At 42.4% G+C, this 27911-nt stretch overlaps 1 protein-coding gene and 1 long non-coding RNA gene across 3 annotated transcripts in view; one reads left to right on the top strand and one right to left on the bottom strand.

Annotated features, from left to right (window-relative positions):
* The window catches only part of LOC141772166 (plexin-A1-like), a 353749-nt gene that overhangs the window by 238054 nt on the left and 87784 nt on the right, over window positions 1-27911 (top strand). For both annotated transcript variants that reach the window (XM_074642860.1, XM_074642859.1), the window contains exons 11-12: window positions 15471-15567; window positions 22768-22991. In XM_074642860.1, coding sequence (XP_074498961.1) covers window positions 15471-15567; window positions 22768-22991 — 321 coding nt within the window. The remainder of the gene's footprint in view (window positions 1-15470; window positions 15568-22767; window positions 22992-27911) is intronic.
* LOC141772170 (uncharacterized) overlaps window positions 9867-27911 on the bottom strand; it is a 28671-nt gene continuing 10626 nt past the window's right edge. The window contains exon 3 of the long non-coding RNA XR_012594868.1: window positions 9867-10169. This is a non-coding gene — a long non-coding RNA (uncharacterized LOC141772170). The remainder of the gene's footprint in view (window positions 10170-27911) is intronic.

Genomic DNA, 27911 nt, shown 5'->3' with positions numbered 1-27911 from the left:
TGACACAAAGTGCTGAGCTGCATCTCACATTAATCTTCAGGTTCCCAGCTTTCAGATGATGTACACCACTTCTATGTGACATCTACTGCTGACCTTCTATCTCCCCCTAAAGACCACCTGTACCCCCCTGAAAAAAGACAAAAAAACGGGTGTATTGTGGGTCTCAGAGGGTTGAAATGCAACAGAGATGGAGCAAAAACAACAATAAGTCACTTGCTATTGACTGATTACCATCTCAGGCAGCAAATCCTGATCAAATGTCTCAGTGCTCCGACCGACCCCGGCTGTTTAATCTGTCAGCAGGAGCTCCATTCAGGACAGCCGTACTGGTTTAACCGTCGGTAGGCTTTACAGCTGCTTAGCTCTGCTGCAGCGTGAGACAGAGAGACCGGCAGTAATAGACTGGTGTGGTATGAAACTGAGGGCGTATGGCCGCAGGGACTGATTGTCGCCAAGCCACTCTCTCTTCATTCCTGCCTCTTAGCCCTCAGTCAAACTGTCAACCGCTAATAGGCAGTGACCATTTCAGCAATGTTCATTTCCTCAGCCTCCACTCAGGGCGCGAGGCAGAGGGGGGAGGCATGTTAACGACACCAATTATGACTTACTTAACGGGACATATGATTAACATGCGAGTCGCGCACCGCAGCGCTCGCTCACAGCGATAGGTCCAACAGCGAGTCCTCGCAGTTACAGTAAAAAAGGCAGCAGGAGCCGGCGTGTGGTTCTGGCAGCCTCGCCGGTCGCCTTTTCTTCAGCCTGTCACACACTCGTCAGTGGCTGCGGGTCATTTAGCCGGCTCCTGCATCACCACCGCTGGGCTCGGGAGCACATCGCTGATTTAGCGGCCGCTTGCTGTTTTTTGAACTCGACCCAGTCAAAGGGAAAGAATGAGCTTCAGCGTTGTGATCCTGGAAGTCAGAGCTCTGCCTCTGATGTTGCACGGTGACACGGAAAGTAGTTTTTGTGGCACGTTATTGAAGTTGATTTCCAGATCGTAGTGTGTGATGGCTCCTACGGTTCTTTTGTGTTTTGGAAAAGGTAATTTGTGCATATTTAGTCGCTTGTGTCTCTGTAATTGCTTCATGAGAGTGATTTTGACTTTTTCGGGTTGTTATCATGTGTTTTTGTCAGATTTGAACTTGAAAGCCTACTGAAAAGAGGGAGAGCTGCAAAAAAACGTAATTGTTGTACACCAAGTTTAACATTTGAATAAATTGTTCAAAGTTAAACACACAAGACTGTTACTAAAGGCTTTATTGAATTACTCCATTCAACCTTCAGCATCCTTTCTAAGAAGTAAGTCCTGACTTCCATCACTGACGTTATCACCCCAGTGCTTCTAAAAATAGATAAACCATGTATTGCTGTTTTTGTTCAATCTCTGTTGCATTTAAGAATCAGAAATTGCTTGTTAACAGTGACATCTGTGGCTGTTAAGTCAGCGTGCTGTTGCTCGCTCTACCGACACACACAAGACTGAACGTGATCGACAGGCATCATGTTGATTAACGTTAGATATATTAACCAGCTTAAACCACAATATCCCTATATATTTCACCTGCTTGGCAGTAATGATAGCTTACCAGACGAAGGTCTCTCCATGAATGGAAGAAAATCGATGGATGAATGGTCTCCTGAGCCCATACTTGCCAACCCTCCCGATTTTCCCGGGAGACTCCCGTTTTTCATTGCCCTAACCCGGTTTCCTCCTGGGAATCAATTCTCCCGCATTTCTCCCGATTTATTAAAATTTTTTACACCTTTTTCTTTTTCGTTTTCGTTATCTCAACGTATATCTGAAATCGTACAGTGTGTACAGTATAAGCCATAAGCCCTACAGTTTCCCCCCAGATGGCAATAGAGCAACACCAAATGTATTTTCCCAGCAGAGGAGAGCTGCTTGCGACATGGGGCATCGGTTTGAGCTGCGCTCGCCGCACATCACAGCATCACAGCAAAGCTGGCGTGGCGTGCCGCAAGCCATTGGAAATAACGGGTTTCAGATCACTCAACTGTTGTCACGTTGTTGAGATATTGAGATACTAAGAGAAAGAAATACTCAAGCAGGGGCAAAAAATGAATGAAAACGGATGAGTATTAGCCTGGTTTATACCAGAGATTCACGCAATTCATGCCGGAAGGGCGAATTATTCAGTTTTCTTTCCTGAGAATTAAAAGTAAAATTAAAAGTAGGCCTATTGCTGTTGCAGTGAACTTATTATTTTGTTATTTTCATTCTTTAAATGTCATCAGAATGAAGGAAACAAAGTCTCTGAAAGTCACATTTTTCTGGAGGAGAACCGCCAGACCCCCCGCTTTGGTTTTGAAATCCTCCCTATTTTTGAGGTCTCAAGGTTGGCAAGTATCCCTGGACCAGAGTCGATAAAATTACTCGTTCCAGAGTTAACCCCCCGTCACTTCACTCAGCAGATGGGAAACAAGACATGGGAAACCTCTGTTGGTCTTGAGGAGCTGCAGCATTTATTTCTGCACAAACTGCAACTTCCACTGTACATTCACAGATATTCTCAAAGCTCAACTAACTCTCTTCTGCTCCGCTGCTCGCTCGTTTACTCACACACTTACCGCTGCTCTCTCTCTCTTGCTTCACAACTCACTTCCCACGTGCACACACATCTCCCAAAACACTAGTTTTTGCCCGACGTCAATCACATTCCTGTTTTACAAGACAGCCTGCAATAGATATAACTTTAGTTTTTTTTGTGCTTCCGTGGAGTTTGTGTTGTAGTCTGAATTGTGTTGGGGGCTGGTCATTTGTTGGCGTAAGCGGACTCCATTTCTAACCAAACGTCTAAAAAACGGGCCCGGGTTCTTCACATTAAAAGCAGTTTACAGGCTGATAGAAGACACCTAGAAAGCCACGGAAGGTCTCATTTTTTTAGGTTGGCTTACAACTTGTTCACACATTGGCATTAAAAAACAATATACTGTAAATGTGTTAATAGTTACATACAGTCCCTTTAAGTGTTTTCACAGTGTTTTCAAACACCAGCACTCACTCCAGGAAATAGCCGTGTGCAGTTTCCATCCCCAATGTTTGATACACACACTCCCGTACATGCATTACAACACCGGTACTACTGCGGAGAGTTGCTGATGCTGGAAGACAGAGACCTTCCTCAGCAAATTCACTGGCAAACTGAATGGGTGCACATGCACACATGCACATCCATTCATTTCTTCATTCCTCAGTGCACTTTAATGTTTTGTAAAATCCCAGTGTTTTGTTTTTTTCTGCAGGAAGCAGGAGGAATAGCAAATATATACGAGCCTCAACACAACTTTGCAGCTCTTTATGAAGCTAGACACAGGGGGCGGAAGTTTGTATGTGTGTGTGTGTGCGTGTGTGTGTGTGTGTGTGTGAGAGCAGATCCATGTGGTGTTGTGAATGAGTAAGCCTCCCTCTCTCCACCCCCCACCTCTCTCCTCGTCAGGTGGGATGGTGATAGGATCCAATTAAGGGAGCTGTAGATAAAATGATGATGAATTGCAGCGGTGTTGTAGGCTGACAGACACACACACATAAACACACACACACACACACGCAAGCCTGGCACTCCACTAAAACGGAAAAAGAAGGAAGCAAAAAAAGACAAAGAAAGAGAGAGCCAAAGAGGAGGTGAGGGAATTAGCAGCAGACAATGACGACGCAACAAAGAGGAGCGATGGAGGGAGTAGAGAGAGGGAAGAGAGAATGGGAAGAATAAAGAAAGACAGAGGGGAGGAAGGAAAGACTAAGCTCAGCAAGCAGACTTGGGGGCAAACAAACAAATGAGGGAGAAACAGATGGAGAGAGAGAGTATGTGGAATATAAAAGATGTGCATGTTTGAGAAAGTGATGCTGAAAGAAAAGAAAATCATGATCCGTGCAAAAGTGAAACTGCTGAGATTAACTAGAAGTGCGGAGGGCGGGAGGACAGTGGGGACAATAGGGACAGTGTTCACACATACCTATTCAGTTGTACAGCACAGAAGTCAGACAAGTTAGCAACATCCCGCCCAACAACTACCGTTCAAGATGCCTTTGAGCAAGGCACTTGAAAAAACAGTGTCTAATTTGTATAATTTTGACATTTTCTGTTTTTTTCTTGCTGTTTCAGGCCTTTTCTCACACTAAATGAACATCTATTAGAAACTTGCTCGAGTCGAGTTATCAATCACAGACCGAGTTTGAATTCTGTCAATGTGACATTATTGTGGCGTGGCGATGCAGTTTGAGTGCAGATCGATTAGAAAAATCTACATTGCATGACCCACTCAACTTTGATAAAAAATGAATGCTGACTTCATATCCACTGTGATGGATCACACCAATCAAGCAAGTTTCAAGTGTGACTTTCATACCGTAAAGGAAAAGGGCAATGCACGAGATCTAGCCAGCATTTTAGTTTAAAACATTAAAAAAAAGGAATTAACATTATCAGCAGAATGTGAAGAAGTTACAGTGTATCTCGAAGACATCTGTTGCAGAGATATCTACTTAAATGAGCATGCTAAACCAGCTAGCCCCGGCCCGTCCTGTCTTGTTATACCACTTGTATCTCGAGAGGCATCAGTGAGTCACTGTAGCGTCCAGTCTGTCCCTCAGTCCAGGACAAAGAAGTAGAGCTGCCCTAAGGGCTTGTCACGTTGAAGGTACGGGGTCCATGTATGTTTTGGTAGTTTTTTTATTGGATTAAATCCAAAGAAGACTTGTGTTTTTGTTTTGTTGTCCCCGCCACCAAGATACTACTTCACTGGGAGGAGGGCGGGTGGGTGGCAGGCCTTCAGTTAGCAGTTACCTGCAGCACCTCGCATTCAGGCATCGCAAACCAGTGAGTCACAGCCTGCTGGTGGAGCACTGGGTCTAAAGTTTTCTGATCCTGTGGGGTCTCTGGGCCCCCGGCCCCCAACCCTGGGGTTTGGACTGACTAAATCAAAGTTGCTACATACCTGCTAACTGAAGGTCTGTCTCCCGGAGCTGCTGCACGCAATCCTCCCAGCGAAGTAGTATCCTGGTGGCGAGGAGGATGACACGAATATACGAGTAGTTTTTTTCGTTTCTGCCACAAACTATCAAAACAGCCCCCGGTTAGAAGCACAGTAAACACAAAGATAGCTGACGTAACCTATAGGCTGACGCCACATATGAAGATTATAAGATAGCAGTGTTATTTTGACTGGCTCTCAGAGTTTCAGCAGTTTGTTTGATTTTTTGCGTATTCTTAACCTGCTTTTCATTATAACTGATGACTGTAAATTTATATTGCATGGACCCATGCAAACCACGGGACTACGATGCGGCGGCCCCGACGTGTTGCTGCACTCTGCTCGCCCGGGAGCGGGTAATGTTCTGGGTTCTGCGTCACCCCTCGTTGGACTAACAGGCTTCTGGTGACACATTACACACACACACGAGGTTCGTTCCCATCCAGACCACGTTGATTGTTTTTAAGAAATCTTGTAAGCCATTGTTTTACTGCTTCATTTGTCACTGAATATAACATCGTTCTTGTCGCTGTCCGAGACAGTGTAATATCCCCACACGGCCGACTTTTACTTTCACTTTTACTTGTGAACAAACCACACGTGCACATAGTGCCCACCGTCAGGGTCATGTTCAGCCAGTGGCTTCTTTCTCTGAATCAGCAGCTGGTTACTGTTGTCCGAAACCGATCCGCAAATAACAAACACAACATTTAGCCGGCGCAAAATTGATGCAACTGCCATCGGCAAAAGTCATGTTTTTTGCCGGTACGCTGATGTAAGTCAACCATGTGAATATCGGCTGATACCGATGAATTTGTTGCCGATGAATCGACACATTTAGGTAGGGTCTAATGTCTAATCTATCAAGTTACATTTTGGGAGGTGAAGGATCCAGTGTTTTTGGAGCTTGACTATACTAGGAACTAAAAGTCAAGATATCTTCCCCCAACTTTAAAGAAATGCAATACGTAGCTGCAGAGTTGGTATTAAATCTGTGTGGGTTCATCACCACTAAAGACCCCTTCTACATTACACACATCATTTGACACATTTTTTATATTGATTAGTGCAGCTTTAAGAAGCTAAAAGCACGCCGGCATGCTCTCTTAGCCCAGATGTAAATGTTTGTGTAGCCTTCCCTTTGCGAGTAACAGGTTCTCATCAGTAATAATAGGTGTGTTTATAGGAAAAATTGAGAATGAAAGAGTTAATTGAGAGGATCAGCACACAGAAGATCCATCGATGATGGAGAGCCTGTGTACCCACTACCATTGTATTCAGTATTCTCAGTAGGGAAGTGTGTGTATATGTATCACAGCTGGCTGTGACTGGGACAGTAGAGTGTAATAAATCACAGAGAAAATTAGCCAGCAGTAGATGTACACTCATCCGTTCAATCTTACTGTCTCTTTGTGCATTATTTAGCCCCTCGACAAACACTGAAACATTGAACGTGCATACTCAAATACACCAGGGACCCACAAGTACGCATGGATGCACACTGGGGTGTTCACAGGAAAACACACGCTGGCGCACACACACACACACACACACACACACACACACACACACACACGCACACACACACAGATAGGATGCAAGCTGCGTGGGTACCTACTGGTTTGTTCATGGTACAAACACACACACACACACACATCCTCCCCAGGGGTTTGGAAGCCCAACGTGAAGCAGACATATGGAGATTCTCCACATGATCTTCTCCCTAATCATGTGGAGCAGACGGAGACTGTAGCATCAGCAACAACCAGCAACCTGCTTTACATGATTTATTGCACTGACACACATAGGCTATCAAACTCTCTGTGTGTGTGTGTGTGTGTGTGTGTGTGTGTGTGTGTGTGTGTGTGTGTGTGTGTGTGTGTGTGTGTGTCTGCTGGTATGAACTTCCCACTGTAAGTCCATGCTTCTGGCCCTGTTGTGAGCAGCATAGTACATGTTAGGTGGATGACAGACTGTGTGTGTGTGTTTGTGTGTTCACAGTCCACAAATTGGTGTAGACTTTCCTAACTTTCACAGACATGGTACATATAGCACACATACAGAGTAACACACGTAGGCTAATGTAGACACGTGCTTGTGCACTTCTGCAGCACTGCCTCCTACAAAATAAGTTTATATACCACTAATGCACTTTGCCAAATAGCCTGCATTTTGGAGCAAAGGCGATTGGTACCTAGCTTACTGTGTGTTCATAGACAAAAAGAGAAAAGATATCAATAAATCTATGCAAAAACAACACATATAACATTGTAAAATTAAAGCAAATCATGACCACTTAGAGTAACTTACAGTATAATGACATAACTAGTGATTGTCCATATTTTAATCGTGATTAATCCCAAATTAATAATAATTTTTTTATGTGTTCAAAATGTACTTTAAAAGGACATTTGTCAAGTATTTAATACTCTTATCAACATGGGAGTGGACAAATATGCTGCTTTATTCAAATGTATGTATATATTTATTACTGGAAATCAATTAACAACACAAAACAATAACAAATATTGTCCAGAAACCCTCACAGGTGGTTCTAAGGCACATTTAAATGTATCGAAAGGAAATGTAAACCTGATCACAATTGATCTTCCTTTTACTCTTACAGCATGTGTGTAACTGAAAAGTTAAAGTTATGTATGACACATTTTATGTGATTAACTGTGTCCATTTAGCATAACAAATATGCTCAAATCATAACATGGCAAACTCAAACCCAAATGCTGTCAGCGTGTCAGAGAGACTCGTGGGTACCCATAGAACCCATTTACATTCACATATCTTGAGGTCAGAGGTCAGGGGACCCCTTTGAAAATGGCAATGACATTTTTTTTTTTTTCGCAAAAATGTAGGCAATTTTGGAGTGTTATTCAACCTCCTTGGCGACAAGCTAGTATGACATGGTTGGTACCAATGGATTCACTCTTTTGTAGTTTCATATGATGCCAGTATCTTCACTCTAGCTTTAAAACTGAGCCCGCTACAACCTCCGAAACATCAATTCTGTTTATGCGTTAAAGAAATTAGTGACACTAAAACAAAGCTGCGTTAACGTGTTATTATCGCGTTAACTTTGACAGCCCTAATAAGAACAAATAACAGCACACACTCGTATCAGATGTAGCTGAGAAAGAGAGTCACTAAAACAAAGTGAAATCAAAAGTTGAAGTGCCAGGTGAGGTGTGAAGAATTTTTTATTGGTATATTGTTCAAATGGTTGAATGGAATCTTTTTTTTATTTATTACAAGAGTGAACTTAAACATATGAAATATAGTTTGAACTGAAGTAAATTAAACCGAACCGGAATGGGGGACTTGTGTGTCTGTGTGTGTGTGTGTATTGTGCACTAGCAGTGTATTTTTAACACACACTCAGGTATCCTTCAACATGACTAATTACATGAGGGTGACCTGCACATGGACGCGCACACATATGCACACACCTCCCGGTTGTTCTACCTCCCCCCCCCCCTTCATCAGCCAGCTGCTCTGTTTTGTTAACATCGGCAGTTTTCAGTCCCTCAGACGCTTGAGCATGCACACACACACACACACACACACACACACACACACACACACACACACACAAGCCATATCTATTCATACAATCCACGGGGACATGCAATCCATGGAGACGATTCATGTAGCGAGAGAATAAACGAGTGCAGGAGCAGATAACGAATGAACCCGAGCCAGGCTGCTGTGTTACTGTAATGAGGCCAGGGACGGCTTTGTGCTCACCTTGTAGTTTTTTTACACCTCCTCCCCTCCCTCTCCTTTTTTCTCCTCGTGTCACCTCGCCTCCCTCCCTCCCTCGTCCCCTCTCATTGCCTCTCCTCGTCTCTGTACCTCTCCTCTCCCTCATCCCCTCCTTCCTTCCACTGTCCTCCACTCGTTTATGTATGTCCGATTTCTCTCCTTCTTTCTGTCTCCCCCTCTTTTCGTCTCGTTGTCATCCCCTTCCCAGCTCTCATTGCCTCTCTTCTAATCTCCCCTCCTCCTTTCCAAATTCCTCTCCTCTCGCTTTCCCCCTTATCTGCACTTTAGCTGTCCTCCACTTGCATCCACCCAACTTTCCTCTACCGTATCCTCTTCTTTTTCCTCCTATACCCTTCCCTCCACCTAACTTCCTGTTCTCCTCTCCTCTCCTCTCTTCTTTTACAACTTTTACCCACATGGTTCCACCAGTACAGAGTTTTAAACAACACTGGTGCCACTACTTTTAGATCAAAGCTGTAGCAGATAAAGTCAGTGACATGCTGGTAGTCAATAGCTGTTCAGTAAGTTTAAAAAAAAGTACCAAAGAGCAAATATTTCAACCGGAAGCCGTCTGTTTCTGGAGGACAATCACCTACAGTATACAGTATGTTCATAGCAGTAGTGCCGTAATGAGTTTTGAAGTTGGGGGGGCATCTTTGGATGACATAATACAGTGTTACCCGTAGGATTTTGAGACACAGTGAAGAACATTTTGAACATATTAAAAGGGCTGACCCGAATGCTTTGAAGCTTCATCCGTTGTTCATTCATTATTCATATTCAACATTAATTATTATTAGTCTTTCTTGCTGTTTGTTGTGTGTAGAGGTTTGTGTGTGTACAGTAGTGCGACAGCGCCACTGTCCTGGACACTGAAACGGGGGAGACGGAGACAGATAGAAGAACGTGTCAGCCTGTTGCGCCGCACCAGCTTCGAATGCCTTTAAATATTTCTTACCGACGCTTTGAAGCCCAAAAACTGGTATTCAGGACAGCCCTACATATTAAAGTTAAATGCATCAATCTGGAGCACTTTGAGAGCAACATTACGAGGCTAGATCTATGAAGAACTTGTTGCCCTGGTAAACGGTTTTAATCATAAAGGCTGTATGGTTAAGAATGCTGATGTCAAAAAGTCACACAGCATAAGCATGGTAACCAGACGGCGTGCTGACATCGCCGCAAACCCTTCGCACTGAGGACTCTCTGTCCCGGTTGACAGTCGCGCCGGGAATCCCTCCCCCACAGGGAGAGAGGGCGCACTTCGCAGCGAGAACTCAACGACTCCGGGCAACAGCGAGGTCGGAGCGAGGGGTGACGTAAACCTCACGGTCGGGCCTCTCCAAGCAGACCTCGGTCGCGGCGCACCAGACGATGCGCCCGGCGAGGGGCCAGCCCACCTGTTGAGAAAGTGTAAAAATATTTTTCGGTTCATTATGTAACTGTGGCCAGCTGGGTGTCAGGTCACTTTGATTTCATTTGAAATAGGCTACACAATGGTTGATTATGATTGGATAAAGATCCACACTCTGCTCCGCCGATTGCAAAATTGCCCAAAAAAAGTATATTATTCAGTGCTTTTTTATCGGTCATAAACCTCAAGTTTACGCACGTATTGTGTAAAAAATAGACTGCGTAAATAAATGCTTCAGTCCAGGTTCTGATTATGTGAGTCTCAGCTGTACCCTGGGCCCCCCTTACTTCCGGCGCCATTGCTTCATAACTGTAATCAATTAAGCTGCAGGACAAAAACCCAAACATCTAATCACCATAGACCAGAGGAATGCCTAGTATGGAAGAAATCCTACATGGAGGCCAAAGAGGGAACCCAGAGTGGGATGGCTGGGAGACAAAAAAACATAATTAAATGCGGGGAATGTGGAAAAACATGAGGACGGATAATAAATCACACAAACAAAAGACAGCGACCGTTTCTCATTAAGCCGAGAGTTTTTAAAAGATGATTTAAGGTGTAAGGTGTCCAATTGCTTTCAGCCCACGAGTCAAAGCAACAGCGAGGTGAAACTGGAATGGATTTTTTTTTCTGGTTTAGACATTTGACATCATCGTAGGCAATACTTGCTCATTAGTTACAGTCAGATTACATGTCAGAATATCGGTTGAAACCTGCTTCTGCCCTCCCGGTTTCCCTTCTGGAGCTCCAGAGATACAGGAAGTATACATACACCACAATCACTTTCACACACACACATGGCCAGAGCAGAGTGAATACACAAGATCTGATGTACACTAACTATCTGCTGTGTGAGAGGAAGGGTGAAAACTTTAAAAAAGGGATTTCATTATGTACAGGATAAGATTGTGTAGCGATAAGTTATTAGAAACAAGCTGAAAACAAGTGAAAGATTCTACCATCATAATGAGATAAATACGCCTTGTCTCCTTTTTAATATTTATCTTGTTTTAGCAATTAGCATACAGTATTAAATGTCTTTTCTTTTAGTATACCAACTTCCCCCTCAAAGCATCTCAGTCTGAGACAGCCCTCACTCAATATTCAAACACACATCCATCCTTTCAAATGCTGCCGTTTTGTAAAGACAGGTTCAAGTAGAGGTAACAGCTTCGGCAGTGTTTCATAATTAGATGTACTTTCTTTCATGCCACAGTTCTAATCATGATGTCTGAGCATCTGTCAACATTTTCAAAAGGTGACTGTCTAACTGAGACAGACATGCAGAGCCTCATTCCAGAATTAGACCTCTGTCCATCCAAAAGCTTAAAGGACCAGTGTGTAACAATTAGGGGGGCTCTATTGGCAGAAATGGAAAATAATATTAATAAGTATGTTTTCTTTAGTGTATAATCACCTGATAATAAGAATCGTTGTGTTTCCGTTAGCTTAGAATGAGCCGTTTACATCTACATAGAGTCCACCATGTTTCTACAGTAGCCCAGAACGGACAAACCGTTAACTTTTCTTGCTTGGGCCGGAGTCGATAACAGTACTCGCCGCAGCTCTCTCTCTCTTGCTTCACCACTCACTTCCCACGTACACACACACACTCTAAGCCCTGACTCTGCTCCAAATGGCTCTAGAGAGGGCCATTCACCTTTCCGCGTCGGCCATCGTAGCTCTCCAACACGCTTGGCACACGGGAGAGGCTTCAGTTGGTTGTAATCTCCTCACCTTATCGCTAGATACCGCCAGAGGACACCCTTAAAGCATACCTCCATTGAGAAGATAGAGAAATAGATGCTGGCAGTGACCCCATAAAAATGATCACTACATTGTTGATAAGAACTTCATAGGGAAGGTTTTAGTGGATAAATATATGAATTGTCCTTGTAAATTGGACCCAAAGTCGTGGCAAAATGCCTGCATCTAATATCAGGTGCCATCCATACTTCTAAATCTCATTTAATTAGAGAAGAAATTCTAATTTCAGAGGTCATAGTACGGTAATAACTGGTGAGTGACAAGACCAGTGTGATACATTATTAAAGTGTCAGCTTAAAGAGATGCTCCCCTGATGTGGCTTTAATATTTTTCAGATAAGGTTTTAGCCATGTTGGCGGCATGGCTCTAAATGGTCTGTCGGTCCACCACGTTGGTCCACATTGAAATATACCAACGATTGCTGGATGCATTGAAATGCATGAAATTTTGTCCCAGACAAGGAAGCCTATTGACTCTGGTGATTGCCACCATGAGGTTAACATTTCTGGTTTTGAGTGAAATGTCTTGACTACTGTTGGATTGATTGCCATAACATTTAGTACACACGTTCCCTTAGGATGAATTGTAATAGCTTTGGTGATCGCCAGACTTTTCATCAAGCTTTATCATCTTCTCAGCCAGCTAAGCAGCTGCAGGAGCAGTTTGTTGCTTCCTGAGTGAAGTGACTGATTCATGACAGATTGACGTGATGTGTCACAAATCATGTCAGAGTTTCTATAGGCCCAAAACTAACATGGGTGGTAGTAATGGACACAATATATTTTTTTTATTGCCGCATATGGCCCCCATCTGTAGATATGTACTTTTCAATGATACAGCACAATTATATGATTTATAGCACATTATTTTGCGGACTCCCTGACAGAGTTCCACTGACAACTGGGGGTCCCCAGACCCTACTTTGAGAATCACTGGTTTATTTCTACAGCAGTTTTAGCTTAATGTGTCTTCCCTCCTGAAATCCCTCTTCTTGTAATCTCTCTTCCTTATCTTTTCTTTATTTTGGAAACGCCCGAAAACCTCTTCTTTTACTCCGAAGTGTCCCGAGGAAGTGAGTTAGTGGGTGAGTGGGTGATGCTCAGTGTAGCACGGTGTCGCAGTGTCACAGTGTGGTTTGCGTCGGTGTTTTAAACCATGTGACAGTATGAATAAAGCATGATGTGGCGGGCAGCAGGGTGGGCAGGGGACTGACAAGAGAACAAGCTCACCCAGTGTTTTGGTGACGGCGGACAAGTCGAAGCCCTTAAAGTTTAATGGGGGCCACGCCACAGAGTGAGGAGTGTGTGGGCATGTGTGTGTGTGTGTGTGTGTGTGGGTCCTGTGGTTTTACTGGCTGCCATACACAGGCCTTTAAACAGTGGGACGTAATGGTGATGCTAATAAAGTCAACAGCCTACCTCATGTGTGATGGATCAGGGTCATGCTGAACTAGTGGGAAGGGAATAAGACCAATCAGCCTTTCCTTTGTGGCAAAAGAGTGTTTGGGTTGAATCCCTCTGCTCCGGAGCTGCTGACCTCCCAGAATCCTGTGGTTTCATCGGCCTGTGTTCCTCTCAGCTTCTTAACCGTCTCAATAGAGATCCAAACTTCCCACATTCCTTCTTCTGTGGCTGCTGACAATGTCTCCTTTTTTTTTTTTTTTTCCTTGTGTTGATTTCTTCTCTTTCTTCTATTCATCCCTGTGTTTCATCGCCTTCTCCTCGAGGCTTGAGGCTGAACTGACACCATTACTGATCTGAAATAACATGTATTTTGCTTTGCCACACACACACACAGTCTGGCGGAAATTCGCTAAAGTTAGGCCGCGCTGACAAAGCGTATGTGTGTGTGGCTACGAGGAACACAAAGCCACAGCAGAGCTACAGCTGCTAATGTAGCACAAATGCGCACACGGTTTGTCGGACACTCGCTAAAGTTACGCCGGGCGACAGAGTATCGTTACGCCGGGCAGTCACACAGCTGACAACCTGCTAAACTAAACGATGATCTACTTTGTTGGTATAAAGGCAACCCATGCAGCTCATTATTCTTAAGTAGGCCCGCCCTTTTTATTTTTTTAGCACCAGCTTAACAGATTCCATCAGTGGCAATTTTAGACTATTTTGAGTGCTCAAGCAGGGAGGGTTTCTGGACAATATTAGTCATTGTTTTGTGTTGGTAATTGATTTCCAGTCATAATTATATACATACCAAAAATGTGCGATAAATTACGATTACATATTCTAATCGATTGACAGCCCAAATAACTGTTTTCATTCATGTATAATCACCTGAAACTAAGAATTGTTGACTTTTCGTTCGCTTAGAACTAGCCCTTCATATCTACATAAAGAGCAGGTCCTATTCACGGTAGTGGCTAGAAGGGAGCCTGCAAACTGGGAAAACTTTCACGAGATTGTTAAGGTTAGGCATTGATCTTGAATGGTTAAGGTTAGGATAGGTCGTCGGGCAGCGAGTCTCGCGAGAGTTTTTGAAAGTTTTTTGCAGATCTCAGATCAGATTTCACAGTTTGCAGACTCCCTTCTAGACACGTCCCCTCTTCACAGAGTCCGCCATGTCTCGCACCGCCATGCTTCAACAGTAGCCCAGAACGGACAAACCAAACACCGGCTCTAGAGAGAGCCTTCCACGTTTTTAAGTTACCTGAAGTCCACCGTAGTTCTCCGACATGCTTGAAAAGAAGAGAGGGGTGAGCGGAGGAGTCATCAGTTGGTTGAAACCTGCAACCTCACCACTAGATGTCACTAAATCCTACACTCTGGACCTTTAACTTGTGTGTGGGGGAAACAACAGCAGCATTTTAACTTCATCTATTCTACACACAATAATTCACTCTTGTGATATGTTTGGTATTTGAGGCATTGGTAGTGAATCAGAGAAGAGTGGAGAAAAGTTTTGACTGTATCATAAGTGTGTGTGTCTGTGTGTGTATGTGTGTAGGTATGTGTGTGTATGTGTGTGTGTGTCTCAGGCCCCATTGCCCATTTGGGATGGTCGAGTCCCGTCTATCAAATCCAGTGTGTCAGGGAGCAAATTGGAAATGCCAATTTCACTTTACACTGCTCCGCATCTTATCTCTCCCCATACCCTCATCCCACCACTTAGCTCATGCGTAAATGAATAAGGTCCTCTCGCATGTCTGCTTTCACCTCTCTGACCACTTCTCCTCCTCCTCCTCTTCTTCCTCTCGTCTCTCTCTCTCTCCATCCTACCTCATCTCCTCTCCTCCCCATCCCATTCCTGTCTCCATTTCGTCCGTGCCCATTCAGCTGGAACCCATCTGTTATTTCTCTATGTGTATTTATGAAATATGTCTGTTTTGGTGAATATGGATTTATGCATGCGTGCATGCTCGGGCCTGTATCACTGTCTGCGGTGAACAAGCCGGGGCGAATCACTATGCAAATGAAACGATATCTCACACAATTCCCGATTTGCATTGAATCCATTATAAATCAACAATTTCTCACACGCGCCTCGTCTTTCTGGTCTGTTTCAGTACGACTACGAGGGCAGTGACATCAGTGACCTACCAGTCGACCTCTCCGTGGTGTGGAATGGAAACTTTGTGATTGACAACCCGTTCAACATTCAAGGTAGAACCTCTCCTTTTTCTCTCTCTCTGTCTTTCTCTCTGTCTGTAAGTCTATTCTTGAGTCACATTTTGGTGGAGCATGGCAAAAAAAAAAAAGATTTGAATGGGCCCCGCTTGTTTATCTGTCTGTAATGATTTTCTGTGAAACAACAACGTCGTGTGCAGTTTTTTCCCCTTCATGAGAAATCTGTAATTTCATTTTTTGACAGCCATCAGGGAGAAAGGTGAAAGTGTACCATCCGTTTTGGAAAAACACTATTCTTGTCTCAGGGATAAAAGAGAGAGGCAGAAGGGAGTGATTGATGGATGGCGATGATAACAAACAAACATCCAACGGGAGAAATTAATAGGGATGGATGTTAGAGAGGAAGATAAACAAATGGCGAAAACCAATTGGCAGAAGAAAGGATGAAGGGGAAGAAGGATGGGTGGATGACAGGTTGATAAATGCAGCGTGTAATGGCGGAGGGGGGGTAGATGAGAATAAAGGGATTGATAAAGAAAAACAGAAAGCGACACGGAGGGATGGCATTTATTATTTTTAATCGCTATTTGTGCATGAAGTGGAAAACAATTACCATTTCTAAATTCTTTATCAAGTGTAATATATTGGGTGGTGGAGGCTAATGATTTTAGACGTCCCATTACACAAGATAATATAAGTCTTGCTCTCAAGTGTGTCATACAGTGTTTTGCTCTGAATTTGCATGTCTGGAGTCAGATTAACTCATCTGTCCTACTGTAGTCTCTTCTCTTTTTTTCTGTTCTGTTCAGTCTTTAGATGACGCACGCGCACGTGTTAATCTCACATCCTTTGTGTTCTATCTGACCTCATTTTGATAAATGTCAGACGTGCGGTTCTTTTTGCAGATTGCTTGGAAAATTAGTTGCTTATCGGTCATGACCCGATTCTTCTGCTTGTGTTATTCTGTTTCAAATATGCTCCTTTAATATTGTCAGTCTGTCTGTGCCGAAAGGTCCTGTCTGGGGGATTAAACGTCCTGAGTTTAGCGTGTGATGCCTCAACTAAACATATAGTCACATTTCTGTGCAATCAAGTAGATGGACTGTCATTTTGAACGATGACTTTTCCCAATCAGATAAGTCAACTGAGCAATACAGGCCTATATTTGTATTATACAGCTATTATAACTTTCGCTCCACTAGATGGCTGCTCTACCGGGTACCGAGGATTTGCTCGGAACTTGGTAGAGCAGCTTTCTCCTATTTTGCGCCCTGGTCATGGAACAACCTTCAGAACACACTACAGCTTAATGATTTTGTCTCCCTGGGAGAGTTCAAAGCTCTGATAAAAAAAGCTGTGTAACTGAAGAGTGCAATTGCTATTCCTAAACTGGATTTTGTATTATGTATCTGTTGTCTTTTGTCTGTTTTAAAATGCTTCATTGTATAATTTTTGTAACTTTATAATGGCGTGCCATCTTGGCCAGGTCTCCCTCTAAAAAGAGATTTTAATCTCAAGGGACCTCCTGGTTAAATAAAGGTTAAATAAGAATAAATAAAATAAAAAAAGAGGGTCCATAATAGTCTCGGGTTGAAATGAAGCAATGACTGACCTCATAGAAGATATAACTTTTTTGGATCAATTATTGATTATAGGTCCATCCAGCTTAGAGAAAATAGATCTGCCAATTTGATATTTTAAAAAATGGCTTAAAATATTTAACATAAAGGTGAATCAAGTGGTCTCGGTGCCTTTACTTCACTTGTTGCTATCGGATATTTCCCAACATTCGGTTCAAAGTATTAGAAATATGGCATTTTTTTTTTATTTAAATCTCCTGGATCAGTTGTGTTAAACATGGACTAAGGGTGCGTTTTGGCAGTTCAGAAGCTTGTACCAAAAAGCAGGATTTTAGTGGTCTGGATAGCTTTGAATTAGGGCTGTCAGTCGATTAAAATATTTAATCGCGATTAATCACAAATTAATCATACATTTTTATTTGTTCAAAATGTACCTTAAAGGGAGATTTGTCAAGTATTTAATACTCTTATCAACATGGGAGTGGGCAAATATGCTGCTTTATTCAAATGTATGTATATATTTATTATTGGAAATCAATTAACAACACAAAACAATTGTCCAGAAACCCTCACAGGTACTGTATTTAGCAAAACAAATATGTATCTCAAGTCATAACATGTCAAACTGCAGCCCAACAGGCAACAACAGCTGTCAGTGTGTCAGTGTGCTGACCATGGATGTATTAAAAGAACTGGATACAGCGTTGGAGGTGGGGCCCCGTTCATTCCTATGAGAGTTGCTCATTGGCGCATGAAGCCTAAATGGCTCGACTTCCGTCTGGAAAAGTACCCGGATCTTGACAGAGTAGCATCCGAGATGATTGGTCACATGACTCGGTCAAGGGTCATGCCGTCATGTCATGTACTAGTCATCCTCCTGGATTGGTCTCTCTCACTAGTGAGTCAGAATTTTAAAGATCATTTAAATTTTTAAAGAACATAATTACAACTTTAATTTTTTTGGTGTCATCACGGCTTGCGCTCCTGCCTCGGACTGGGTCTCACTCACATGAATGGAGAAAGGAAAATAACTCTGGTTTCAGCTATTAGTGCGTTTTACAACTTTAAAACTTAAAGATTTAAATAAGGACTATCAGAGTGTTCGTACTGGGGATTTGATTCACCTAAAAAATGATCCGGTGAGTTACAGACGTCTCTTTCTCAATGTAAGTCTATGGGAAAAAGTCTTTTTGGGCCCAATGGCATCACGTGACGGACACTGAAGTTGTAGTACCGCCGTTTGGCCACTACGAAAGTCGGAATCGACGACCGGCGCTCTTCCTGGGGGCTTGGTGCTGACTTGACTATGACTTGCCCCCGAACTGCATGTGATTATCGTAAAGTGGGCATGTCTGTAAAGGGGAGACTCGTGGGTACCCATAGAACCTATTTTCATTAACATATCTGGATGTCAGAGGTCAAGGGATCCCTTATGAAAATGGCCACGCCTGTTTTTCCTCGCCAAAATTTAGAGTAAGTTCGGAGCGTTATTTAACCTCCTTCGTGATAAGCTGAGCCCACTCAACCTAAAAAATCACAAGTTGCGTCAATGGGTTAAAGAAATTAGTGGCGTTAAAACAAATTATCGTGTTATTATCGCGTTAACTTTGACAGTCCTACTTTGAATAAAAGTGATAACAGGGCTTTTGACATCAGTCCATGCTCCAGATATGAGTTATCCAGCTAACTCTTGAAACGGACCCCCGGGGGATGCGAGCGCTTTGCACATAACAGCAAATGGTGTCAGGAGTTTGGGAGTGTGAAATCCAACGATCTTAGAGGCGCTGTGTGTGAACTTGACAAGTGTGTTCCTGTTGTTTAGACTATGAGTAAGCAGCGCTTGCTTCTGTTCCTCACAACAAAACAGACTTAAACTGAACCAGCTGGCGAGGCTATGGATGAGTAATCAGTTAGAATCAACAATCCTCAACCCCCCCCCATAGATATATTATAGTTATTGTGCTAAAGCTTCACAGAACACCTATTATGATTATGAGTTCAATGCGATGCTTAGTGTTAAAACTCCTTAAAAACATGCATTATAAAACCGTCCACACTCACACAAATCTCATGAAGACCTTCTCCTCCCTCTTTTCTCTCCATCCTCTATTAATCCCTCCCCGCTCCATCCCCGTCTCTTTCTTTCTCAATCCGGAGCTGCATTATCCGTCTGAAGCAGAGCCGCTCGGCGCTGGCCCGGCTTTGCCCCGGTGTAAAGTGGAGATGTTAATGTTAATTAAATCATTCATTTGGTTCAGATTAATTAGCGTCGCGCTACTTTTAAGCTGAGCCGTGGCTAATCAGATTAGGGCCCGAGCAGAGGGCCGAGGCAGGCAGATGGATACGTAAGAAGCTCCCTTTGAAGTCCGGCTCGCCGTCTGACTGCCGAAGAGTAGGAGGAGGAGGAGGAGGAGGAAGAGGAGGAGATTCTTCCATGCTCTGTTGCTTTTTTTTTTTTTTTTTTTTTTTTTTGCTGTTTTTCCACTTCAGTTCATTTCAGATCTGTTTAACTGGTGTGACAGCAAACAAACCTTTTGGCATTGTCGTATAAACTGAGATAATTATAGAGATTAACATTCGACAAATGGAACCAAAACAAAAAATCCATTTACCTGTACTTTTTTCTCTCTCTCGTCTGCATGCGACTTTCTCTCTCCGCTGTTTGTTTGTGCTCGTTTCTCTACTCGCACAGATTCTCTGTTGTCGTCTCTTTTTTCTCTCAACCTCTCCCACTCTCTCTGGCTCTAATCTGTTTCTCTGATTCTCTCGGCCTCGCGGGGCCTCACCATCTTTAAATTCATAACAATTTGTGTTGCTGTTTTGTTAACAAGCACAGCTAAAATGTATCCCCCCTCTCTCTCCTCCCCGCTGCCTTTCATCTCCCCCTCGTCTCCTTTCTCAGGTGTTTGAGGATTTAATTATTTATTTATCTATTTATTTATTTATTCATTTTTTTTACTTTTAATGACTTTTTCCACTCAGCAGAGTTGAGGGAATGTTTTTTTTTTTTTTACACAACAAATTATCAGTTCCCTATTGGCGTTAGAAGACATTACCTGTTGAATTAATTTCTGTAATATCCCTCTAGGTTGCTTGTTCATTTTTTTCTGCCTCTATTTATCTGTGGAAGCAGTTATTTTCTCAACGTAACCGCCTCATAGTGGTAATAATCACCTACCGTAGGTTTTTAGGCGGTTAACATTCATTTATGCTGTTCCTTCCTCTCTGTCTCTCTCGAGCTCACAGACACAAACTCCTGATTACTTTTTTTGGACTTTTTTCTTGCCACTCTTGCTTTCTTTCAAATTAACAACTTACAGAACTTTCTGTTCATCAGAATAATATTTCTCAAGCAGTATACGAAAGGTAACTTTCGTACAATAAAGCAACACTAGTTCATGCATTTAACATGTAGTAAAATAATTTTTTCCCCAAAAGTTGAAAAATGATACAAATGTTCTATGCAGTTTGATGAATAAGTAGGTACAACTTTTGTTGCAATTGTTCAAAATTTTGTGAAATATGCTTATGTGCCTTCTTCCTGAGAGGTAAATGAGGAGATCTATGTCATATATGTGTGCTAGTTATGAAGCTGCTGTATATCATAGAATTAGTTATTATTTTTGGAAAATTCCATATTCATAAGACAAAATGGTCAGGAACCAAGCCAACTTTCCTGTACGTTATTAATGAATTCAAACAATATAGCACCATCTTATCCAATGTTAAAAACAAAAAAGCCATTAACACCTTTAAGTTATTAAATTAATCTAATGCATATAGCGTGAACTCTGGCATTAGGAAATGTATATGTAATTATTGTTTGTTTTGTCTCCTTTTCATCCCTCCGTAAATGAGCATGAGTTCAATAAAGAAAGCATCAAAAAGAAAGAAATACAGCCAGCAGCCAGTTAGCTTAGCTTAGCATAACGACAGGAAATGGAGAAACATCTAGCCTGGCTCGGTCCAAAGGTAAAAAATAGTTATTTTTCGCTCCCAGTCATTTTAAACAAGGTAAAATGAAATTCAAGTTATTTTTGGGGTGCTAACAAATTAAGCTAAAATGTTACAAGTACAGTAGTATAGGCTAGATATCAATTAACCTTTGAGTGAAGGCCAAACACCCAAACATTGTGTGCAACATTGTGTCTCAGCTTTTCAAATTAAAACTACAGAAACACATGGTGGAGGGAATAATGCTAGCTAGTTAGCGGAGCAGGTACTAGCCCAGAAATGTGACAGTTGTAGCAAGCATGTGGAAGCAGGTTCAGTTCAACCTCACAGTGCAAAGTAAGAAACAAGAGAGCTACCGTCCCACTCCACCTGAGTTAGCCTCTGCTCCGCTAGCTGACAGGTTTCATGTATTTTCTCATAACTCTTTCTGAAAAGCTACATAATGAAATAATGCTAAGAGAAACTTTCTATGAGTTGAACAGGGGTGTGTGACGTTCTCTGTGATATCATGTCTCTTAATGCTTTCTAGTGCTCTTGCTGCTAACTGAAAAAATACTGGTGCTAAATTGGCTAGCTAGTTAGCTAGTCTTTACACACTGTTTTTGTAAGCTAGCATGCTAATCTTCCAACATCATAAATGCTATGGCCATACATAAGGGAATGTCACTGCCATATTTTTTTATTTCTAATTTGAGTACTTAGCCTACTAGGCATGCACCAATACCACTTTTTTAAGATCGAGTACAAGTACAAGTTCTTACATTTGGGTACTCGCCGATACCGAGTACCGATACCAGTACTACTCTGTGCCAAAAGACCCTCGTTAACAGCCAGCTGGAGGGTGTGAGCGGCAGGCTGGGGAGTCCCGCATACAAGGCGGTGCGCCGCGACCGGCTCTAGGTCGGCTTGGAAAGCCTCGGGAAGAAGGTGCTTCCCAGGTCCGTGGCCAAAGTGTCACCGGGGTGGACTGTCCTTAGTGCGCCCCAACCGCGTCGTTCCCCCACGGCGGGGCTCGGCCAACGTAAAAAGGGTCTGCGGCGATGCCTGCAACCCACCTGACACGGACCAAGGAGTGTAACGCACGAGCGAGTCAGAGGGTGCAAGCAAAACCCTGTGGCGCAATGAAAATGAGGGCCGGCGCGCGCCGCCTGAGGTGGGATCCTGGCCCTGCGGGGTCGGGCGCATCACCAGCACCCGCACCGTCGCGGAGGTGGAGCGTGAACGCGTGTGATAGGACCCGAAAGATGGTGACGAGAGGTTAATGTCGCGCTGCCGTAAAGTGGTATCGATGTCGTTGTATCGGAGCTGTTTTGCGAGTACAAGTATGAGTACATGAGCACAGTATCGAACCCGATACCCAATACTGGTATCGGTATTGGTGCATGCCTAGAATTTACTTATATTTCTTACATATATTGTGTTTATATTGTAGCATTATGTATAATCCACGGTACATACTCCTTTATTTCTATTTTCTTACATGTTTTTATGTTTATACAATATATATCCCCCCGGGGATCAATAAAGTATTTCTGATTCTGATATGTGTTTATACATGTAGGCTATTGATCAGAGTCAACATTAACAGTGAACACGTTAGATAATGGAAAAACTGCTGTTCCCCCAGTGAGTGAGGAATGTTTGTATGACTGCAACTCACATCAAATGTCTCTCTCTCTCTCTCTCTCTGTCCCCCGTCCAGCCCACCTGTACAAGTGCAGAGCGCTGCGGGACAGCTGTGGTATGTGCCTGAAGGCTGACCCCAGGTTTGAATGTGGTTGGTGCGTCCAGGACAGGAAGTGCTCCCTCAGGCAGGAATGTACCGGCGGCGGGAATTCCCACCTCCCGCTGCAGCTGGCTGAAGGCGGAGGGTGGATGCACGCCACCTCTGGGAACAGCCGCTGCACCCACCCCAAGATCACTAAGGTAAGTGTGTGTGTGTGTGTGTGTGTGTGTGTGTGTGTGTGTGTTTGTTGGTATGGCCACATACATACAGTACATTACACCACCTGTTCAGCATGCACCTGTTCAATATTGAACAGGCTGTGAGAGTTTGTGTATTTGAGAGAATGTACTTTTAGTACTTTTTCTACTGTTTAATGATGAATGGTTGCTAGGTAGACAGAAAGAGAGTGCTGGCTTCTTTTCAGATAAAATAGAGCATGTTCCAATTCACAGAAGAGTCCAACTTTGTAGAGGGATCACATGATGCGGACAGCATTTTTCCTGAGCCACTGCTTGAAACATGGAGCTCTGGGGTTGTTGATTCTTGGCCATGGTCAAACGAAATACAACAACCCAAAACCCAGCCACATAACACATTCATCATTCTCCGAGCTAACATACCTGGAACTTAATCCTGAGGCTAGTGTGGGTCCCATTCAAACATTAAAGGCCTAATCAGTAGTTTTGACCACATAAACTACAGACCATAATTGAATTATGGCCTGTATTGCTTTTTCACTATACAACACCATCAAAAACAATAACTTCTTTAAACTGCTTTAGTTGTTATCTAGTGTCCAATCTACCAATCAGTTTGGAGTGACAGCAGGTTCTAGTCCTGTGTTTAGAATATTCTGTTTTTGGCAGGGCGGTCCTTTGTTTAATATTTAGATCCCAGATTGTGTCTTCAAAAAGTCATTATTTTTCTTTAAGTTTCAATGGCTATTAAATCGTTCAAAATATTTAAATGTGATTAATCGTAAATTAATCACACTTTTTTTTTATCTGTTCAAAATGTACCTTCAAGGGAGATTTGTCAAGTATTTAATACTCTTATCAACAGGGGAGTGGGCAAATATGCTTGCTTTATACAAATATATGTATATATTTGTTATCGGAAATCAATTAAAAACACAAAACAATGACAAATATTGTCCAGAAACCCTCACAGGTACTGCATTTAGCATAACAATATGCTCAAATCATAACATGGAAAAACATTCCATTAGCATCCTGCTCTACTATTTCAATTATTTGCTCTGGCTTGGTATTTGTTTAGAATTTTAATAAATTCTGCAAAATGTAATGTATGAGACATATTGAAATATAAGTAACCATAACCCCCATAACAATTAAGTTTGTATCACGTCAATGCAATATATATATATATATATACACAGTATTACTCAACAGTTTCACCATTGGTATGAAAGAAAAAAAAGCACATCCAACATCCACACTCGGCAACAACCAAAAGAAACTCTTCTAATCAAAAGTCCCTCCAGTGTTACAGTTCTAAAATCACCTGCAAAGAGAAGCAGCGCGGCTTCTTTGAGCGCCACATCATAATCTCGTCGACTCGTGAAGAGTGTAAAGTCACCTGCCGAGATCCAAGGCTGGTAAACCTTGATAGGCCGTTGCGTCAGCTCTCTTTGTCGAAGCCCCCGTGGTCACGAAAGCCCTACGTGTCCTGAACTGAGAGTGCGAGCTGCTCCATTTTAATGTGTTGCTATTAAAACACACTCTTGTTGGGACCTTGTGCCTGCCCTTGGCACAGAAACGGTATTATTACTCACTGTTACATCAAACTGCTACTCTAGAGACAGAGGCACGTAGAGGTTTTGTTTTGTTTGATTCTTTTTTGAACTGTCCTTCTTGTATGTCACTGTCTCTCTGTGCATTGATGTGTTTGGAAGGCTCGGAAATCCAGTGTTGGTCAGACATATTTTAAGATTCATTCCTATCTGTTTTCTTTCTTTTTCTTTTCGTTTGTGGATCTTTTTCTGACCTGCGTTTCCTTAGTCGAAGAAGTAAGAAAAACGGGCTTTCTCAATCCTCAGCTGTTATAAAATCAGGATCAGAACAAACATTATTGTCCAACAAAAGGCAATTTATTCCATAGCAGGTATAAAATCTGTGAATAGGATGAGATATTTACGCTCGATTCCAGCTCAAATGAACATTTAATGGTTCAGATGATTATCTTGATAGTAATGGTGTAATCTGTGTCACTTGGTTTAATCTTTTCTCATTTGTTTTAAAGGGACTTATTACACATATAAATCATTGCGCATTTGCGTGTGGCTACGCTGTTCAGACTCAGACTCCAACACAAACTACACAGAAGCAACAAAACCGCAAAGTTACAACTAGTGAAGCCCGTCTGTTAAACAGTGTTGGGCGCGGTCGGAGGACGCGGGGGAGACCGTAGCTTTGGTCTCCAGGACCGGAGTCTCTGCTGAACTCTGCTCCTCTGCCTGCCTTCACTCACACACCACTCTCGTTCTCGCTCTTTCGCTCCACTCTCACGTGCATGTGCGCACACTCCACACTGCAGAAGAGTTAGTTTAGCTCTGAGAATATCTAGTGAATGTACAGTGGACATTTGTGCAGAAATAACTGCTGCAGCTCCTCCAGACCAACAGAGGTTTCCCGTGTCTTGTGAAGTGACGGGGCTCCGCAGCGAGTAATGTTATCGTCTCCGACCAAATCTCCGCCAACACTAGGATCAGCATTGATTCATGGAGAGACCTTCGTCTGGTCAGCTAACATTACTGCCAAGCAGCTGAAATATAGAGTGATATTGTGGTTTTAGCTGACGTGTGTCGCCTCACTGTTTTGAGCGATGCTCGTTCATGTCTATGTAGAGCGAGCACAAGCGCGAGCAACAGGACGCTGACTTTTGTTGACAGAGGTGTTGCTGTTAACAAGCAATTTCTGATTCTTACATCTTTCTTTCTTTATTAATATTTATTGCATGTTCAAATTGCACCAACTTTGACACTGCATGTCCTTGGGTCCCCAGCAATACTCCTGCCAAGTGGGAACTCGATCAGATGGACAGTTGTCGAGATATGTGAAGGACATACCCACATATACATATATAGAGACAGAGAGATTCTTTGCTTTATGACTTAGTTAGATAAGTTGGTCTGGATAAAAGAGTTACCTAAATTTGATGAGAAAATTATGTAACTATTAATGTGATGGCGGAGAAGGCAGACATGAAAGGCAGGTTTCGGAAGTTCTTCTGGTTTGATTCCTACACAACTTGTGCATGTGTCTGGGTGTGAGAAGGAGAAGGGAGAGTATAAGAGTGATGTGTTTTTATATAGAACAAGTACAGGTAGACTGGGAGTAATAACTGTCTAAAGAGCTTTGAAAGTAAAAAGTGAAAGACATCTTGATATCAATAGCAGATGTCTCTACTCTCTTGATTCATGGATTCATTTTGCCCTGTTTAGGTTATATTACCTTCCAGGAGGATTTAATTTATCAAGTAGAGCAGCCATTATGATATATAATATCCAGTACAGTACATGTTCTATTCACTGATCAGGCATTCTGTAGACTTGAACAGGCTAATTAAAACAATTAAAGGAAAGAAGGTACATCAGTTATTTTAAAACCACCCGATGATTATGTAATTATGTAATTATGTGATGCTTACATTTCCCAGCAGAACTGATTATGTGAACAGACCATAAATTGGCCATACAGCACCAACTGCACGTTAGACCATCAGAGGTTAAGCTATTTCATTAACCCCTTAACACCCAGCTAGCATGCTGTCATGCTAGCTTGTCAGGAAGGAGGCTTAAAAACGCTGTTACGGTAAATTTTGGCGAGGAAAACCTGGCATGGCCATTTTCAAAGGAGTCCCTTAACCTCAAGATATCTGAATGAAAATGGGTTTAGCCCAAAAAAAGTATTCGACAGTTACGCAGAAAAAAAAGATGTAATTAGATTACCGATACATTTTGCAAAAATGGGGATTACTAGCAGGATTACAATTTTAAAATACATTTTAAAGTAAAGAAAAATATATCGCCATGCACATCTGCACACATTACAACACTTCACGACACAAGTCTTATACACAATGGCCTCTAACGTTGGTGGAAAAAATGCTTTCACTGGGTGGAAATTTTGCCATTATTTTGTATGTAAAGCAGAAACGGCATCAACATCACAGTACAGTTCAAGTTATCACAAAGCAGGATGGTTTGCACACTTTACAGTGCATCAAGATTATTAATTTTGCCGTGATGCATTCCAGCGTGAAAAGACGGTTTAGTGGGAAATGAGTGAATCCTTCAATATTTCTGGTCCACCAAACATAATACAGGACAAAACTGGGAAATTTGCATGTAGGTTGATTTAATTCAATTTAATTTATATGGATGCTGCTGCTGCTCCAAGTTAAAATCCAGCAAATGATTTGAGTCCTTGGATGATGACAGCATTTTCACAGCTAGAAGGTATAACTTGCACTGTACTGTGATTGTTCACTGTGTTGTTGCGCTTTTCTGCTTTACATACAATATAATGGAAAAAATTCAGCATTTTTCTCTTGTCTTTATTTGCATATTTGGTATTGAGGTAATCAAGAAGTAACAGAAAGTAAATTTACCTTACCTTAATATTGTGATACTTTGATTAGGTTACTGACTAAATTCGTAATTATCAGATTACATTTTTAAAGTACCCCTCCCAACCCTATTAATCACATAGGTATCACTGGCAGTAACCCCAAATGGAAAACAAGAGCCCACCAGCAGCACATTAAAACAGCCTGAGTCCATCCTGTTGAAAACAAGAACCCTTTAATAACGTCTCCAAACACCCAAAATCCACTTTTGAGAAATTTATATTCCCAATTTAGCATTCCCAGGTTTTACACACACACATTTGAACATCATAACTATAGATTATTTATAGATTATCTGTTTGAGGCAGTGTTCCCCAGAAAGAAAGAAAAGGCCCATTGCAAATTGAGTTTCCCGTACTTCCCGTTCATTAGACTGCCTTAGCAGACTTCCCAAACTATTTTCTGACCACATGAACAACTTTCCCAGTATTTAACAGCTGCTCTACTTCCATGGCTCATGTGCTATTGGT

Source organism: Sebastes fasciatus, chromosome 8, assembly GCF_043250625.1.
Source record: "Sebastes fasciatus isolate fSebFas1 chromosome 8, fSebFas1.pri, whole genome shotgun sequence".
Classification (NCBI taxonomy): Eukaryota; Metazoa; Chordata; class Actinopteri; order Perciformes; family Sebastidae; genus Sebastes; species Sebastes fasciatus.
Note: the sequence above shows the minus strand (reverse complement) of the source record. Positions and strands in the feature narration are given on the sequence as shown.